The sequence below is a fragment of the Oncorhynchus mykiss genome, chromosome 1, assembly GCF_057628025.1.
Source record: "Oncorhynchus mykiss isolate SJ-2025 chromosome 1, ASM5762802v1, whole genome shotgun sequence".
Classification (NCBI taxonomy): Eukaryota; Metazoa; Chordata; class Actinopteri; order Salmoniformes; family Salmonidae; genus Oncorhynchus; species Oncorhynchus mykiss.
This window is the reverse complement of record NC_143022.1, coordinates 4,847,501-4,859,521: the sequence shown is the minus strand read 5'-3', so window position 1 is coordinate 4,859,521 and position 12,021 is coordinate 4,847,501. Positions and strand designations below refer to the sequence as shown.

Sequence of the window (12,021 nt, the reverse complement as noted above, 5' to 3'; positions counted from 1 at the left end):
AGCAACTTTCTTTCTTTCCCATGTGGTGGGAATTCCATTCAGAATCCTGTTCTGTCAATTAATCCTCATTCTTTGTGTGTTTCTTTGTTATGATTTTCAAGCTGTTGTTTCCTGTGAAAACATTCCAAAGGCTGAACAATAAGAAAGACATTCTGGCTCTAGGAACTCACGCTGCAAACAGCCTGTTCCATGTCAAACAGGGGGGAGGGGGGTTACATTTGTCCTGTTTCACTGCATGTACAAGTGGGTAACCTGTAGAAGTGTGAGGTATGAAATGGAAATGTGTGTTGTTGTTTTTTTACATATCCCAACATCCCCTGAGACACTTTTGGAGAGTGGGGGTCACGGCCAGGGATTAGACATTATTGACAGCGACCGGGTTAGGTGCCTTGCTAAAGGGCACAGCGGCTGATTTTTTTTACCTAGTCGGCTCTGGGATTCAAACCAACGACCTTTTTCGGTTACTGTCCCAACGCTCTTAACCGCTAGGCTCTCTGATACCCAGGAAACTTAAAATTGGATCTGTACATGTTCCCAGAACATTCGCTAGGTCGCGGCAAATGTTCTCATAACACAAAAAATACTATCCATTCATGCTGACGTTACAAGAACGTTCCCAGAACATGTCGTGTCTGTTCTTTTAAAAGGTTCACAGAATGTTGTTCTTTTAATAAAAGGTTCACAGAATGTTTCTCTAGGTTCTGAAAAAATTGTGGGGATATGACTAGGGATAGGTTTCCAAAACACTAAAACTGTCCAGTTGTGTTGACAGTCAGATAATGTTCATATCAGGTTGCAAAAACTAAAGAGAAGCTTTGATAATAATGCTGACAGAACAGCCTTTCTGAGTTCTTTAAATGTTCCCAGAATATTTAATTAGGGTGTGGCTACATTACAAGGTTCCCAAAACACAATGCTCAGTTTTGATGACATTTATACAGTGTTTAAAAGTTAGGTTGCACAGCACATTCCTATAATGTTGTAAGTTAATGTTAAATAATGTTGGCATAACACCTGGTCTGAGTTATTTAAAGGTTCACAGAACGTTTAATGACGTTATGGAAGTTGCCTGGGATGTCGCAAAAATACTATTGAAATATTCACAGAATTTGCACAGAACATTCCCACAATGTTCCACAGTTTTTATGATGTTCGTAGCACATTTATTTTAAGTGTAACATCATATTCTATTAATGTTGTCTTGGAGGGCCTCAGAACATTTCAAGATCATTTGGAAAATGTTATATTTAAGTTTGACCTAATATTACCACAACATTCTCAGCGTACAAATGTGTATCTCCATAAAGCAGATTGGAAAAGAAACCCATTATGTTTCTCTTCAGATTTAATTAAAGTCATATTTCAGGTCATATTTCAGGTCATATTTCAGGTCATATTTCAGGTCATATTTCAGGTCATATTTCAGGTCATATTTCAGGTGTGTAGGATCACTACAAGGGAGTATAGATAAAGTGCAGTTTAATTTCATTCGTAAGACATTTGAATAGCATTTAATCATACTGACACAACCATATTTTTTTTACTCATCACATGTTGACAATCTGCATTTTATTTAACTCATAGGATGTTTGGAACAGTATTTAGTCATACATACAACAATATTTTACACTTCTTATGTTGACAAACTGGTTTGGAAGCTGCGATGTCTGGTAACCAAAGCCATGTGTTTCATCCTCTGCAACACCAGGGATTGACTCCTATCGATTATTTTTTTCCAGTACGGTCGCCATGGCAGTACAGTCGCCATGGCAGTACGGTCGCCATGGCAGTACGGTCAATCAGGAATTCCATGGTTCCTTTTTAGGCTTCTTAAACATAACTAACCCCGGGAAATACTGGTGAACTGTGTTATTCACCTTCCCTTCACCCATCCCCTTTATGTGCTGTCTACTTCTGGGTTCATATTTACAAGGTAAGTGCTGATCTAGGATCACTTTTTTCAGATCATAACAAATATGACGAGGGGACCATATCAAGACTCAAAGCAGGAATTATATCGGGTGCTTTTAAAAAAATAGTTGAACAGTACATTTTTGTACAATGTTTATTTATTTTAATTTTTTAATTTTTTACAATTAGTTTAAATTCTGGATTTCTGACTGGATTTTAAAACATCTGGGTGAAATAAAGACATCCCCTCTTTAAGTAGATTTATATCTGAACCTCAATTTCACCGTTTAAAAATAAATACAAAAAATTGTTTAAAAGAACATTTGGGATTGAAACCTGCACTCTTCAGCTCAGCAACCCTCAGCATTAGCAGAGATATCTAGATTAGATAGATAGATAGATAGATAGATGATAGATTGATTGATAGATTGATAGATTGATTTATTTCTGGTGTTGTTGTGTATCCATATGCTTCTTAAATACTCAGAACTCAGAACATTCAAACTAAATAAGAAAACAATTGGACTTTTTCTCAATTTCAATCTAAACATATACAAGTGGCCTCCCGGGTGGCGCAGTGGTTAAGGGCGCTGTACTGCAGCGCCAGCTGTGCCATCAGAGACCCTGGGTTCGCGCCCAGGCTCTGTCGTGACCGGGAGGTCTGTGGGGCGACGCACAATTGGCCTAGCGTCGTCCGGTTTAGGGAGGGCTTGGTCGGTAGGGGTGATAAGTCACTGTCAACTGCGCTTATTTTCAGCAAACTTTACATGTGTAACTATTTATATGAACATAACAAGATTCAACAACTGAGACATAAACTGAACAAGTTCCACAGACATGTGACTAACAGAAATTGAATAATGTGTCCCTGTACAAAGGGGGGGTCAAAATCAAAAGTAACAGTCAGTATCTGGTGTTCGCCACCAACTGCAGTGCATCTCCTTCTCATAGACTGCACCAGATTTGCCAGTTCTTGCTGTGAGATGTTACCCCACTCTTCCACCAAGGCACCTGCAAGTTCCAGGACATTTCTGGGGGGAATGGCCCTAGCCCTCACCCTCCGATCCAACAGGTCCCAAACGTGCTCAATGGGATTGAGATCCGGGCTCTTCGCTGGCCATGGCAGAACACTGACATTCCTGTCTTGCAGGAAATCACGCACAGAACGAGCAGTTTGGCTGCTGGCATTGTCATGCCGGAGGATCATGTCAGGATGAGCCTGCAGGAAGGGTACCACATGAGAGAGGAGGATGTCTTCCCTGTAACGCAAACAATTGAGATTGCCTGCAATGACAACAAGCTTAGTCCGATGATGCTTTGACAAATCAAATCAAATTTATTTATATAGCCCTTCGTACATCAGCTGATATGTCAAAGTGCTGTACAGAAACCCAGCCTAAAACCCCAAACAGCAAGCGATGCAGGTGTAGAAGCACGGTGGCTAGGAAAAACTCCCTAGAAAGGCCAAAACCTAGGAAGAAACCTAGAGAGGAAGCAGGCTATGAGGGGTGGCCAGTCCTCTTCTGGCTGTGCCGGGTGGAGATTATAACAGAACATGGCCAAGACCACGACGGACCCTCCACCTCCAAATCGATCCCGCTCCAGAGTACAGGCCTCACCCGGGAATCCGACCAAAACCACGACTCGTCAGTGAAGAGCACTTTCTGCCAGTCCTGCCTGGTCCAGTGACGGTGGGTTTGTGCCCATAAGTGACGTTGTTGCCGGTGATGCCTGGTGAGGACCTGCATTACAACAGGCCTCCAAGCCCTGAGTCCAGCCTCTCTCAGCCTATTGCAGACAGTCTGAGCACTTAAGGAGGGATTGTGCCCTCCTGGTGTAACTCGGGTAGTTGTTGTTGCCATCCTGTACCTGTCCCGCAGGTGTGATGTTCAGATGTACCGATCCTGTGCAGAGTTAGTAGAATGGCCTCTTTAGTGTCCTAAGTTCATAACTGTGATCTTAATTGCCTACCGTCTGTCAGCTGTTAGTGTCTTAACGACCGTTCCACTGGTGGATGTTCATTAATTGTTTATGGTTTATTGAACCAAACATGGGAAACAGTGTTTAAACCCTTTACAATGAATATCTGTGAAGTTATTTGGATTTTATGAATTATCTTTGAAAGACAGAGTCCTGAAAAAGGGACGTTTCTTTGCCGAGTTTATATTTATCAAAATAAATTCGGGTTCAACACAATAATCCTTTATTGATTTAAAGGGCCAATATTGTCACGGTCGTCGTCGGAATGAGACCAAGGTGCAGCGTGGTGAGCGTACATTTTCTTTTATTAGTCACCAACAAAACAAGAAATAACAAACACAACCGTGAAGCTTACAAGGGCTGTAGTGCCCCTGACAAAGTCATCTACTCACACTGAAAGGAGGGAAAAAGGGCTACCTAAGTATGGTTCCCAATCAGAGACAACGATAGACAGCTGTCCCTGATTGAGAACCACACCCGGCCAAAACTTTGAAATAAAGAAACATAGAAAACAAAACATAGAATGCCCACCCCACATCACACCCTGACCAAACCAATAGAGAAATAAAACAGCTCTCTAAGGTCAGGGCGTGACAAAGACAGCCATTTTTTTTAAATCTCAAAATTTTATTATTTGTGGGTTCTGGGTGGCAATTAAGTACCTTCAAATTGTCAATAATCATAATTTTGGAAAGAGAGGGTCCAGATTGTCTAGCCCGGCTGATTTGTAGGAGTCCAGATTTTGCAGTTCTTTCAGACCATCAGCTATCTGGATTTGGGGGAAGGAGAAATGGGGGAGGCTTGGCAAGTTGCTGTGGGGGGCGCAGGGCTGTTGACCGGGGTAGGGGTAGCCAGGTGGAAAGCATGGCCAGCCGTAGATTCTCAATTATAGCAGATTTATCAATGGTGACAGTGTTTCCTAGCGTCAGTGCAGTGGGCAACTGGGAGGAGGTGCCCTTATTCTCCATGGACCCAGAAGTAGACAGCCAATCAAGATGATGGGTGAAGGGAAGGTGAATAACACAGTTACCAGCATTTCCCGGTGTTAGTTATGTCTGAGAAGGTTTAACAAGGAAGAATGGTTTTCCTGATTGACCGTACTGCCACGGCGACCGTACTGCCACGGCAACCATACTGCCATAGGCTATAAGAGAGCTTCCCTGGTGTTGCAGAGGATGAAACACATGGCTTTGGTTACCAGATAATGCAGCTTCCAAACTCCACAGATTGTGCAGATTGTCAACGTTTATGGTTGTAAAGCGCTTTTCTGACACCCAAGGCAATGAAGAATAATAAAAAGTTTTAAAAATGTAATACAAATAATAATAACAATATATAAAATCCAAAACACAGGACACAAAGAACAATCAAAGCCGTGTGTCATCAGATCTGGAGAACAGAATTAACAACAGGTCCTTTTTTAAAGCTCTTCTGAACAGATCAGTCTTTAGCTGTGTTTTAAAGCAGGACAGAGACTCTGCAGCCCTGATAGTGTCTGGAAGTGGCAGGTTGGAGATGGATTCAGTAAGCTGGGCTTCTAGACTCCTAAATTGAAAGGAGAGTGTCTAGAGGAATAACTAGAGTAAAAAGGGGATGAGTTTAAGGTCGGACAGCCCCTGACATATTTGGCGAGATCCACGCCTGTGGTACAGACCAGGTCCATCGTTTGGCAATTTTTTTTTTTTGTGGGTGGCAAAGTCCACGTTTCAGTTGGGAGTCCAAAATTGTCCGGGACATCAGCCAGGCCGGTAGAGAGACAGCAGTCAGAGGAGTTGACATGTATGTTGAAATCACCAAACATTAGCATAGCAAGGCTGAAGGTGCTCAGGAGGGTTAGTAACTCAGATAGTTTAACAAGAATGTCAGAGTTGAGTGTTTCGGAGGCCGATAAATCAGCACAGCCAGTGATTTTGAAAGCCATGCCAAGATAATAGAGGCTGGTACTGGAGTTCACAGTGCAGTCAGTCCTGCAGATTACAGCCAATCTGCCAACCCGTACGGACGGATGTGTGAGAACAGTCCAGGTAGGTCTAGCCAGATGGAGTGCATTGGTTGACTGTCTAGGTAGGTCTAGCCAGATGGAATGCATTGGTTGACTCTCTAGGTAGGTCTAGCCAGATGGAATGCATTGGTTGACGGTCTAGGTAGGTCTAGCCAGATGGAGTGCATTGGTTGACTGTCCAGGTAGGTCTAGCCAGATGGAATGCATTGGTTGACTGTCTAGGTAGGTCTAGCCAGATGGAATGCATTGGTTGACGGTCTAGGTAGGTCTAGCCAGATGGAATGCATTGGTTGACTGTCTAGGTAGGTCTAGCCAGATGGAGTGAATTGGTTGACTGTCTAGGTAGGTCTAGCCAGATGGAGTGCATTGGTTGACTGTCTAGGTACGTCTAGACAGATGGAATGCATTGGTTGACTGTCTAGGTAGGTCTAGCCAGATGGAATGCATTGGTTGACTGTCCTGGTAGGTCCAGCCAGATGGAGTGCATTGGTTGACTGTCCAGGTAGGTCTAGCCAGATGGAGTGCATTGGTTGACTGTCTAGGTAGGTCTAGCCAGATGGAATGCATTGGTTGACTGTCTAGGTAGGTCTAGCTAGATGGAATGCATTGGTTGACTGTCTAGGTAGGTCTAGCCAGATGGAGTGAATTGGTTGACTGTCTAGGTAGGTCTAGCCAGATGGAGTGCATTGGTTGACTGTCTAGGTAGGTCTAGCCAGATGGAGTGCATTGGTTGACTGTCTAAGTAGGTCTAGCTAGATGGAGTGCATTGGTTGACTGTCTAGGTAGGTGTAGCTAGATGGAGTGCATTGGTTGACTGTCTAGGTAGGTCTAGCTAGATGGAGTGCATTGGTTTACTGTCTAGGTAGGTCTAGCCAGATGGAGTGCATTGGTTGACGGTCTAGGTAGGTCTAGCCAGATGGAGTGCATTGGTTGACGGTCTAGGTAGGTCTAGCCAGATGGAGTGCATTGGTTGACAGTCCAGGTAGGTCTAGCCAGATGGAGTGCATTGGTTGACGGTCTAGGTAGGTCTAGCTAGATGGAGTGCATTGGTTGACGGTCTAGGTAGGTGTAGCTAGATGGAGTGCATTGGTTGACAGTCTAGGTAGGTCTAGCTAGATGGAGTGCATTGGTTGACGGTCTAGGTAGGTCTAGCCAGATGGAGTGCATTGGTTGACGGTCGAGGTAGGTGTAGCTAGATGGAGTGCATTGGTTGACGGTCTAGGTAGGTCTAGCCAGATGGAATGCATTGGTTGGGTGAAATGTACTCGTTGGGCTGATGCCAAGTGTCATTGAGGCAGAGGAAGTCTAGACTTCTATCAGTGAGGATGTTGTTCACTAGTAAATGTCCTGTGAGTCGATAATAGTCCTACGATACAGTTCTCAGATGCAGATTTCCAATATTATGCTTTAAGAAGCTACAAATGTACATGCTGAAGATGTTGTGGTATCGACTGGACAGCTTTTTATTGTATAAGAACGTTTGCCGCAACCGAACGAATGTTCTGGGAACTTTAACAGGACCAATGTTGGTTTGCTGGGAAAAACATTACTGGTACGTTTTGTTATTATATTCTCTGGGAACCTGATGAGAACGTTTGGGGAACGTTCTGTGGTGGCTGTCACAGATGACACAGATGACATAAGAGTCTATAGCTATAGTAGTCTCAAGGTTAGACAGCACCCATCTCCCTCCTGACTCCTTCCTGTCTCCCTCCTGTCTCCCTCCCATGACCTGTCTCCCTCCCATGACCTGTCTCCCTCCTGTCTCCCTCCCCAGACGTGTGCCTTCCGGGTGGGTCGTGAGCAGGCCCGTGTGAGGGCCCTGTGGCGCCAGGCAGCCTCCCTACGGAGCACCTTCACCCAGCTCAGGACCTTCGCTGACAGGTGAGTGTGGCGACCTTGTCAGACCCCATCCAGGAACCTGACAGGAACCCTTGACACCCCCTCCAAGCCCCTGTCCAGGAACCGTCCAAACATTCACCAGACACCCCTCGAGACCCCTCCAGTTTCCCTCCAGCTACCCTGGGATCCCTATGTCCCCCCCCCCCCCCCCCCCCCAGTCCATACCGCCATCCAGACTCCCACCAGAACCTGGCGGGATCACTCAAGTATCCCTCCAGTCCTCCGCTCCTCCACTCTCTGAACCCCATGAACCAATCCATCCATCCCTCTCTCCTCACTGGGGACGGTTGTCTCTGGATGCCCCTGGTCTGTTGACTGAGGCATCCATCAGGATAAAGGCCTGAGGCATCCATCAGCATAAAGGCCCGAACGCAGCTGAAGTTGAACACTGGGCTTTAGTCATGTATAAACATGTATAATGTATAAACACCAACAACAGTTGAGTAATTAGCTGTAGCGTACACTGCTCTGCTTGCGGACAGAAATACCTCGTGTTTGAGGCTCGGAGTCAAACGTGAAACAGCGCCCAGTTCAACGTGAGCTGCAGGCTTATGGAGCTTAAGTCTTACAGAATCCATCTTGTCCTCAATAGGATACAACAAACCCTTTTTCCTAATGAAAAACCACTGGGCCACAACTTCAAAACTAAAGACTTTAGGTCTGTTTTCTGTTTTCTTGCAAACAATACTTACCAGTTATGGATGCTTTCCAATGGTTACCATGGTCCTCTGTCTGTAGGAGTCTGACACGTTAACCATGTTCCTCTGTCTGTAGGAGTCTGACATGTTAACCATGTTCCTCTGTCTGTAGGAGTCTGACACGTTAACCATGTTCCTCTGTCTGTAGGAGTCTGACACGTTAACCATGTTCCTCTGTCTGTAGGAGTCTGTCTGACACGTTAACCATGTTCCTCTGTCTGTAGGAGTCTGTCTGACACGTTAACCATGTTCCTCTGTCTGTAGGAGTCTGTCTGACACGTTAACCATGTTCCTCTGTCTGGAGGAGTCTGACACGTTAACCATGGTCCTCTGTCTGTAGGAGTCTGACACGTTAACCATGTTCCTCTGTCTGTAGGAGTCTGACACGTTAACCATGTTCCTCTGTCTGTAGGAGTCTGACACGTTAACCATGTTCCTCTGTCTGTAGGAGTCTGACACGTTAACCATGTTCCTCTGTCTGTAGGAGTCTGACACGTTAACCATGTTCCTCTGTCTGTAGGAGTCTGACACGTTAACCATGTTCCTCTGTCTGTAGGAGTCTGTCTGACATGTTAACCATGTTCCTCTGTCTGTAGGAGTCTGACACGTTAACCATGTTCCTCTGTCTGTAGGAGTCTGTCTGACACGTTAACCATGTTCCTCTGTCTGTAGGAGTCTGTCTGACACGTTAACCATGTTCCTCTGTCTGTAGGAGTCTGTCTGACATGTTAACCATGTTCCTCTGTCTGTAGGAGTCTGTCTGACACATTAACCATGTTCCTCTGTCTGTAGGAGTCTGTCTGACACGTTAACCATGTCCCTCTGTCTGTAGGAGTCTGACACGTTAACCATGTTCCTCTGTCTGTAGGAGTCTGTCTGACACGTTAACCATGTTCCTCTGTCTGTAGGAGTCTGTCTGACACGTTAACCATGTTCCTCTGTCTGTAGGAGTCTGTCTGACACGTTAACCATGTTCCTCTGTCTGTAGGAGTCTGACACGTTAACCATGTTCCTCTGTCTGTAGGAGTCTGTCTGACACGTTAACCATGTTCCTCTGTCTGTAGGAGTCTGTCTGACACGTTAACCATGGTCCTCTGTCTGTAGGAGTCTGTCTGACACGTTAACCATGTTCCTCTGTCTGTAGGAGTCTGACACGTTAACCATGTTCCTCTGTCTGTAGGAGTCTGACACGTTAACCATGTTCCTCTGTCTGTAGGAGTCTGACACGTTAACCATGGTCCTCTGTCTGTAGGAGTCTGTCTGACACGTTAACCATGTTCCTCTGTCTGTAGGAGTCTGACACGTTAACCATGTTCCTCTGTCTGTAGGAGTCTGACACGTTAACCATGTTCCTCTGTCTGGAGGAGTCTGTCTGACATGTTAACCATGTTCCTCTGTCTGGAGGAGTCTGTCTGACACGTTAACCATGTTCCTCTGTCTGGAGGAGTCTGTCTGACACGTTAACCATGTTCCTCTGTCTGGAGGAGTCTGACACGTTAACCATGTTCCTCTGTCTGTAGGAGTCTGTCTGACACGTTAACCATGTTCCTCTGTCTGTAGGAGTCTGACACGTTAACCATGTTCCTCTGTCTGTAGGAGTCTGACACGTTAACCATGTTCCTCTGTCTGTAGGAGTCTGACACGTTAACCATGTTCCTCTGTCTGTAGGAGTCTGTCTGACACGTTAACCATGTTCCTCTGTCTGTAGGAGTCTGACACGTTAACCATGTTCCTCTGTCTGTAGGAGTCTGACTGACACGTTAACCATGTTCCTCTGTCTGTAGGAGTCTGACACGTTAACCATGTTCCTCTGTCTGTAGGAGTCTGTCTGACACGTTAACCATGTTCCTCTGTCTGTAGGAGTCTGTCTGACACGTTAACCATGTTCCTCTGTCTTTAGGAGTCTGACACGTTAACCATGTTCCTCTGTCTGTAGGAGTCTGTCTGACACGTTAACCATGTTCCTCTGTCTGTAGGAGTCTGACACGTTAACCATGTTCCTGTCTGTAGGAGTCTGACACGTTAACCATGTTCCTCTGTCTGTAGGAGTCTGTCTGACACGTTAACCATGTTCCTCTGTCTGTAGGAGTCTGACATGTTAACCATGTTCCTCTGTCTGTAGGAGTCTGACACGTTAACCATGTTCCTCTGTCTGTAGGAGTCTGTCTGACACGTTAACCATGTTCCTCTGTCTGTAGGAGTCTGACACGTTAACCATGTTCCTCTGTCTGTAGGAGTCTGTCTGACACGTTAACCATGTTCCTCTGTCTGTAGGAGTCTGACACGTTAACCATGTTCCTCTGTCTGTAGGAGTCTGTCTGACACGTTAACCATGTTCCTCTGTCTGTAGGAGTCTGTCTGACACGTTAACCATGTTCCTCTGTCTGTAGGAGTCTGACACGTTAACCATGTTCCTCTGTCTGTAGGAGTCTGACACGTTAACCATGGTCCTCTGTCTGTAGGAGTCTGACACGTTAACCATGTTCCTCTGTCTGTAGGAGTCTGACACGTTAACCATGGTCCTCTGTCTGTAGGAGTCTGACACATTAACCATGTTCCTCTGTCTGTAGGAGTCTGACACGTTAACCATGTTCCTCTGTCTGTAGGAGTCTGACACGTTAACCATGTTCCTCTGTCTGTAGAAGTCTGACACGTTAACCATGTCCCTCTGTCTGTAGGAGTCTGTCTGACACGTTAACCATGTTCCTCTGTCTGTAGGAGTCTGTCTGACACGTTAACCATGTTCCTCTGTCTGTAGGAGTCTGACACGTTAACCATGTTCCTCTGTCTGTAGGAGTCTGACACGTTAACCATGTTCCTCTGTCTGTAGGAGTCTGTCTGACACGTTAACCATGTTCCTCTGTCTGTAGGAGTCTGACACGTTAACCATGTTCCTCTGTCTGTAGGAGTCTGACATGTTAACCATGTTCCTCTGTCTGTAGGAGTCTGACATGTTAACCATGTTCCTCTGTCTGTAGGAGTCTGTCTGACACGTTAACCATGTTCCTCTGTCTGTAGGAGTCTGACACGTTAACCATGTTCCTCTGTCTGTAGGAGTCTGACACGTTAACCATGTTCCTCTGTCTGTAGGAGTCTGACACGTTAACCATGTTCCTCTGTCTGTAGGAGTCTGACACGTTAACCATGTTCCTCTGTCTGTAGGAGTCTGTCTGACACGTTAACCATGTTCCTCTGTCTGTAGGAGTCTGTCTGACACATTAACCATGTTCCTCTGTCTGTAGGAGTCTGACACGTTAACCATGTTCCTCTGTGTGTAGGAGTCTGTCTGACACGTTAACCATGGTCCTCTGTCTGTAGGAGTCTGACACGTTAACCATGTTCCTCTGTCTGTAGGAGTCTGTCTGACACGTTAACCATGGTCCTCTGTCTGTAGGAGTCTGTCTGACACGTTAACCATGTTCCTCTGTCTGTAGGAGTCTGTCTGACACGTTAACCATGTTCCTCTGTCTGTAGGAGTCTGACACGTTAACCATGTTCCTCTGTCTGTAGGAGTCTGACACGTTAACC

At 45.5% G+C, this 12,021-nt stretch overlaps 1 protein-coding gene across 1 annotated transcript in view; it reads left to right on the top strand.

Moving 5' to 3' along the window:
• The window catches only part of crocc2 (ciliary rootlet coiled-coil, rootletin family member 2), a 182,783-nt gene that overhangs the window by 64,184 nt on the left and 106,578 nt on the right, over window positions 1-12,021 (top strand). Inside the window, exon 8 of the mRNA XM_036983156.2 lies at window positions 7,671-7,777. Coding sequence (XP_036839051.2) covers window positions 7,671-7,777 — 107 coding nt within the window. The remainder of the gene's footprint in view (window positions 1-7,670; window positions 7,778-12,021) is intronic.